The 7,600-nt window shown below is 39.4% G+C and overlaps 1 protein-coding gene across 5 annotated transcripts in view; it reads left to right on the forward strand.

Annotated features, from left to right (window-relative positions):
• Window positions 1-3,072, forward strand: part of ELOVL6 (ELOVL fatty acid elongase 6) — a 77,545-nt gene extending 74,473 nt beyond the window's left edge. For all 5 annotated transcript variants that reach the window (XM_068941867.1, XM_068941868.1, XM_068941872.1 and 2 more), the window contains one exon: window positions 354-3,072. In XM_068941867.1, coding sequence (XP_068797968.1) covers window positions 354-778 — 425 coding nt within the window. In that variant the 3' untranslated portion in view covers window positions 779-3,072. The remainder of the gene's footprint in view (window positions 1-353) is intronic.
• The last annotated feature ends 4,528 nt before the right edge of the window (window positions 3,073-7,600 follow it).

Below are 7,600 nucleotides of genomic sequence, written 5' to 3' on the forward strand. Positions count from 1 at the left end.
TGGACAATCTCACAGTCAAGGATAATACACATACCTCCCCCTACCTCCCCGCAGGTTTTCACAGATTATGTTTACATTTAAGGGCTACCAATTAAACCCATGGAGTTTTCATACAGGAGTTATCCACACAGAAAAATGTGGATACTTGGTTTTCCAGAGATTATACAGAGATTAAGGGCCAAGTTGGATTTCATATCAGACAGGTGCTGAGTTCAAGAGCTGAGGTTGTTTTTCATGCTCCAAAATAGTGAATACTCCAATGACAGCCAAAGAAAGACAGCATTGCAGAATTCAGTAATTATGGAATTGCTCAATATGTTTCTGATTTCCTCCCCTCCCTTTTTTTGTTACAGGAGATACAATATTCATTATTCTTAGGAAACAGAAGCTCATCTTCTTGCACTGGTACCATCACATTACTGTGTTGCTTTATTCTTGGTATTCTTACAAGGACATGGTGGCTGGTGGTGGCTGGTTTATGACCATGAACTATGGAGTACATGCCGTAATGTACTCTTACTATGCCTTGAGGGCTGCTGGCTTCAGAGTCTCACGCAAGTTTGCCATGTTCATCACCTTATCACAGATCACTCAGATGTTGATCGGTTGTGTAGTTAATTACCTGGTCTTCTCCTGGATGCAGCAGGGCCAGTGCCATTCCCATGTTCAGAACATCATCTGGTCCTCTCTCATGTACCTCAGCTACTTTGTGCTCTTCTGCCATTTTTTCTTTGAGGCCTATATTGGCAAAACCAGAAAAACAAGGAAGGCTGACTAGTGGTAGAAACGAGACAGAAGCCATAGCTCAGGGTCATCAAGAAAAACAAAATTATAAGAAAAGAAAATGGCACAAGGAAACACATATATGTATGGTGCAGCTAAAACTTGGCAGCTTAGGGAAAGTTAGCTTGGTTTAACCCAGTAAGTTTATGATCCTATCATGGTGAGGACTCACTGAATCCACTCTATCTCAAAGGACTGCTGATGAAAGACATCTTCCTTCTTGTACCTGTCTGCTCCAGAAAGGAAAAGAAAGGAAAGCAAAGAGAAAAGAAAAAGAAGAAAAAGAAAAAGAAAAAGAAAAAGAAAGAAAAAAAGAAAAAGAAGAAAAAGAAACAGAAAAAAGAAACAGAAAAAAGAAAAAGAGAAGAGAGAGAACGTTGTGGAAGAAAAGTATATTAAATAAGCATTGTGTTTCCCCAGGATGGAAGAGAGACTTTTATTTAAGAATAATAATAATAATTTCTATATCCTTTCTAATAATTTCTCAGCATTAAACTTGAACAAAACAAAGCAGAGAGGTGACAAAAAAATTCTATCTATGATAACAGTAGGATTGCAAAATTAAAATTCTTTTCCAGAAAGGGTTGATACCCTTAGCCAAAATGACAACAGAAAGAATGTCTTGAATGTCTGTGTGGAAAGTGGTTGAACTCCATTGTGGTCATGAACAGAAACGCGAGCCGATTGATTTCTCCACTATGCACTCTGCCAAGCGGGCAGGTGTGGAATGCAGAATCACCTCTTTCAGACGGCAGAAAGGAGCAGTACTTTTACAAGAGTTTAATGTGAAAAGATGCACTGTTGCAATACATATCTCAGCAAGTGCATTTTTCCAAGTGCATTTTTCTGTTAAAGGCAAGGAATTTCTGCAGCAGGATAAGTCATAGAGGGCTAAATCAATCAATGTTTGTTAAATTACCAGGGGCTAATAGCAGAGGAATGTTCAGGAAGGAGAAGGAGAAAACTCCCCTAACATGATTTTTAAAAATTATCCGTTAATCTCAAATTAACCTGCAGTGACACTGAAGTAAATGGGGGAAATCAGAAGAAAACCTAGTTAGAGAGAAGAGAGTGATATATCTGTCTACTGTTTTCAGAACAGAGCCCTGTGGTACAATATATATTTTATATTTTTGTGAACTTCAGGACAAAGGAATATCAGCATCGGTAGGAACGCGTGGCAGGACTGTGCGACATTGGGTAACACTGTGCTTCTGCATTTGCCTCCTGGCAGTGCAAAGATGTTTAAAGTGCCCTCCTCTGGTCATGTGGAGATACTACTACAAAACATACTTGGAATAGGTTTTTCTTGAGATTTGTATAGAAAATTAGTCTAAATGGAGTAATTTTGCTGCAACAGCTTAACTCTAATGTCCAGAGAGACTTATCCCTCATTAAATACCTATTTCTCTGCAGAATCTGTACTGTAACATCACACTGACCACTTAAGAAGATACTCTCTTCTCTCAAGTCAGCTACAGATATAAGGAGAAATGTATTTCACTCTGAACCTTAGAGAGTTAGTTGATAACAGCCATATTCTTTCAAAGACAAGTAGACTGCATTAGCTGTAATATTCCAGTCCTTACAAAGCCAAATAAAATGTGTAAAAGTTCCTAGTATTTCAAAGACGCAAGTATGTAAACTTGATGTTAAATGTGTTAATGTAGTATTCTAAATTGTATCAGTAAGATAGTTTAACTAAACAAATAGAAGAACTAGATCAACAAAATAGGGCCTGCTGTTCTGCATAGAATATATACATCTATAACTACACCCATATACACGTTATGTGAATTGTCAACAAGAAAAAAAAGCCCAGTGGCAGAGAATCACATTTCCTGGCTAATGCAAAAGATTGTCATTATCTATCTTGCTTTAATATGAGATTGTACAGTACAAAGGGTTTTTTTAATTATGATTTTTAGCTTTAATTGTGCTGTCATTCATGAAACAGAACTGCTTTAGTATCCTGTTAAGAGATGACAAGGGCTTTCGGTGTCTCATTATACACAAAAGAAAAACAAATAAAGTTACATTCCATATTATGTGAATGGTCTTACAACAAATCCAAAAGCCTTTGTAGGCTAAAATCGTAATTATAACAAGCAGAAAATACGTTTACATTTGTGTTATTTAAGTTATTGATGTGCTGATGTTATTTTATGGTACACAACAAATAGCAAAATGTGATATTCAGTAATGAAGATATGATATTCATTAATAAGACTACTGTATACATGGAAATATTAGACAAAACCAATTAAATGTGTAAATCATTTTGTTATACAGCTTGGTAGTAGATAATTATAATGCTCAATAAGCCTTTTTCCTCCTTCTTAATTTTGCCTGCCCTGGTTAAGAAGCAGACTAATGAAGAACGGAAAAGGCAAAATTAGAGTCAAGTACAATTACAACAGCAGCGTTGGTAGAAGCCCACCATCGTGCCATTTAGACTCTCAGTCCTGTGTGTCTTAGATCTCTGAAAAAAGCCAAAAGAGGCTGAAAGAGATCCACGTGTGGAGCTGAAGCTGGAGCCGAAATCTTGGACCCTGCGAAGTCAGTGGAGGACTTACTGTGGTTTGACTAGAGCCAGTGTGTCCCATCTCCTTCTATCTGAATAGAGGGGAAGGAACTGTACTTTACATATGCTGTTAATCTGCAAATTAACAGCATATGTATAATACAAATAAGAAGCAAACCAAATTTAGATAAAGACATGCAGCCTCAGTTTGACATAGGCAGAAAATAGGGTGGGCTGCTAACTAGTGTGCAAATACCCACCATGCTTCATTCACTACTTTTCGTAATTGCACAAGAGAAAAAAAATTGTGCATGCTGGGCGGAAATGCTGGCAATGCTGACACTGACTTCAGTGGAGCAAGAATTTCACCTGCTCATTCTTCTAAAGCCCTCGAGGGTAATCTGTACTGTTTTCAGGAGGCGCCTTGTCAGCCACTGTGACCACGGCGCGCTCCCTGATGTGCCCATCTCCTCTGCAAGCCGGGGCCGTGCCGGTGGTGTGTGCACCACCAGCGCGGATATCCCGCACTGCACAGCGGAAGTGGCTGGGGTGTGCTGGGTGCCTCAGAGGATGCATCTCCAGGCCCCTTCTTTACTGCCTAGGAAGTGGCTCCAGTGCCAAAAACAGCCAGAGTGACTTCCTCAAAATGCAGTACAGGTGTACCCCGGTGGTCAAAAGGACCCATCTTCAGTCAAGTATTCATGTCAGGAAGCGGCAGCAAGATCAGACACATAAGTGATAGTGGTAAATTAGGGTACATTTACTGTCACACTGGAAATCGGCTGGCACATTGCCACTGACTTCATGAGATGGCATGTCATAGGCGCGTTTACACAGGTCCTGTCCTGCTATACCATGGGGCTTTACCTCTGAGGTTTTCCACTGGATTCAAATGTGGTAATTGACATTAAAGCTATTGAGGATAAGACCAAAACTAACATACGCTGGTTCTTTTTTTCCCCCCCCTAAAAAAAAACGCACGCACAATATTTAGACATTACATTTGCCACTCTCATGTATATTTAAACACTGAGCCAGTCTATCCTAATGTAATGACAACTCCGTAATACTCCAGCTGCTCTAACCTATGAGTAAGAAGCTTGAAACACAGCTAATTGGGGCCTATTTACTTCCCCTAGTTTGAGCCTAAGGTTCACAATTTATTTCTATCCACTACCACAACCTTTTTTTCCTAATTATTTTAAATAAAGCTGTAATTCTGTTGCATTCACACACATCTTTGGGAACTCAAACTTTACTTAAAGTACCAAATACTATGGGACCTTTGACAACAACTAAAAACACTCAGAACACCATTAGGGGACTCATTATTAAAGTCAGGAAAGTTACACTGAGGATACGGTCAGTCTGCCAGGGCTGAAGTCTGTTTTGAGGCATTAGTCCAATGTACTGAAATGAAAACAGTAAGGTTGGTATGGATTTGCACTTAGGCAGCTAAGAGCAGAATTTGGTTCTTCCCGAACAATACTTCTATATAGTGTCATTTTAAAGAAAATATTTCTAGCTAGTTAATGAAACATCAAAAACTTGGGTAATTCTGAAGCCTCTTTAAATTGTGCCTGTGGTGAGAAAAAAAAAAAAAAACACCAACAAAAACCCTCATGCTTACAAACCTTTTGCATAACAGTCACAAACGATTTCTGTCTGGGCTCACTGCTAACACATAAGAGTGACTGGTTCCGAAAGAGATCTCTCACCAGAATCTCACAGTAAACTAATAAAACTATTTACTTATAAGATAACGACCTAAACATGTAAATGGAATCACTCAAAGAAACCAAACTCAGTAGTAGGAATAATGTATTGAATGCAGGATAGAGGAGAGAGAAAAATGGTGATCTATTCCTTATCCTGGGAGAGAGTATTTTCAGGCCAAGAGCTCAGATACTAGTTCTACTAAATTATCACATCTATTTTCCGTTGCAAGAAGAGGAAAGGCAAAGCGGTAAGGTAGGTTGTATATTACCAGCTGCTCAGTACGTGGTGGCTGGTGGAATAACAGTTGAGTGAAAGGGTCCCTCCTGTGGCATTCTGCAAGAAGTTGATTCTGCAACTGCCCCCTAAGTGACAGCATGGGTCCGGCAGCCAGGGCTTTGTTCAGAGGAAGATTCATGGTTCAACAGCTTGTGAATTTCAAGACCTGAGTGTATATCGTCTTTCTCTCCTAAAAGCAAAAGCTCAGGAGAATGTTTTAGCTGAGACCAATGATACCTCAGAGATTGTTATTCAGGATTTTTTTTAAGTAACAAAGAGCCTTAGACACCAATTATTGTGACTGTGAAACAGAAGTCTTTGTAAGCAGGTGCCAGTTACAAACATGTTAACGCAAGACAATAGTCAAGGACAGTATTTGCATTCTCTCCTCTACTTCAGAACCAATAATAGAAGCATGATATGTTTATACACAAATTATTAGTATAGATATACTTTATGTTAGAGTAATAAAAATGGCTGTGATAGAGTAAGAAATTTAAGCAAGCTGCAGCCCATACTACATAAGTTCAGGACTTGGTCGAACGCCTACTCAAAGTGAGATTGTTGGTGAGATGCCTGCTGACTTCAGGGCACTTTGGCTCAGCCATTGCAGCTCAGCTCCAGCAGGTGATGCAAGACCTAAATCCCATTGTGTTTCGTCAATGGCAGAGAAGAATCACTCAGGGTAACACTCAGGCCCTGACATGAGTCCTTAAGTCATATTTTGCTGCCTGGCGTCAATGAACACTCCAAAGGGGAAAAATTATGACTTAGAATTGTCAGAGTGTTTCTACTGTTTTATTTCAATACATTTTTCATTCTGCTTATTTTCTTAAAATCGAACTAGAGGACAAGTCCCTGATCCTGCAATCATAAATGCCCCACTGCAGTCGGTGCAGCTTAGAAACCTTTTGCTTAGAGAGGCAAAGGCAGGATCAGTACCTTGTTACAGACTTTTTTTCTAGTACAGCAAACACCACAGGGTAGGATTTGATTTCTTAAATTAAACCAACTGCCCAAACACAAATGTGATCAGATCTGCGCAAGAATTCTACAGCTCAGGAGAACCAGGGCCTCCCCAGCGCATCGTAATGCTCAATAAAACGCTGCATTTCTCCCCATAGAGGAAGTGGGGTTACAATGCCTTTCCCAATGGATATAAAACAATATTCCCCTGAAATAATGGCCTTCCTGAGAAGTCTCACTTCTGTCTACTCCTGGACAGCTTCAAACAGGCCTGTCTGCTGAAAAAACACAGCTCTGATTGACTTATCTGCTTTCTCAAAAGAGCCACTACATCCTTTAGGCTTTTTGGAGCCATAAAGCTCAAGATAGATTTCTATTCAGAAAAAAAAAATCTAAAAAAACAAACAAAAAAACTTAAATACATGTACAATAACTTGAAGAGAATAGTATGAGAAATATCTTTATTTTACCATTTTCAAATGGCTATTTCACTACATAAAAGGAAGTTTTTATTTTTATTTTTTTTGGTATATTGATATTCCAAATAAAATTTTAACTTTTGGTTCAAAATAAAATATATCTCTGTGTTTTATTAATCTATTAGTTCTCTACCTTGCCATTAACTGCAGCTACTGAAAAAAAGAAGCAGTTCTCTGGCTGTGAGAGTACAGTACGGCTACTCTGTCCTTCACTTCCCAGGAAATCTCTAGCAAGCTCCTACTTCTGTGTACCACAAAGAAGCATTATATTTTTATTCTTTGTATGTACATATGTGCACATGTGCATCTGTACAATATGAGTGCAGTTCAATCTGTGCTTAAAGGTATGTTTCGTCACACGCTTTTGAAATTACAATTCCTTTGCATCTCATGTAATAACATAGAAACACCAACTGGAGAGGCTAGCCAGCACCTTAACAGCGCTCATAATTGCACTATGTTCTCTGTAACATTTCTTCGTGAGCCTTTTCTTGATGAACAATCATGTGGCCCTCATTTCTTAAACATCACTTTTACCCAGTCACTTTATAAGATCCAGTTATCCTTCCATGCCTTCATGGTGCCCCTTGCATAGTTTTTCCCTTGCACCTCAGGGAGACCTGCTGGCCTGCCAGGCAGGTGCTGCCCAGCCAGGCTTGCTGCCCTTGTGCCGTTGGGAGCTCCCCTTTGGCCTCTCCCACTGAACAAACGGTTCAGACGTGCCTCTGCCTACAATACAACACAGCAGCCAGGCACCCACACTAAACCACCGCATAGCCTCCCCCAGCTCTAAATGGCAAGAGCATTTCATGGTTCAGTTTGCTCCTCATATTTTGTAATTAAATCAAAACAC

Source organism: Struthio camelus, chromosome 4 (genome assembly GCF_040807025.1).
Source record: "Struthio camelus isolate bStrCam1 chromosome 4, bStrCam1.hap1, whole genome shotgun sequence".
Taxonomy (NCBI): domain Eukaryota; kingdom Metazoa; phylum Chordata; class Aves; order Struthioniformes; family Struthionidae; genus Struthio; species Struthio camelus.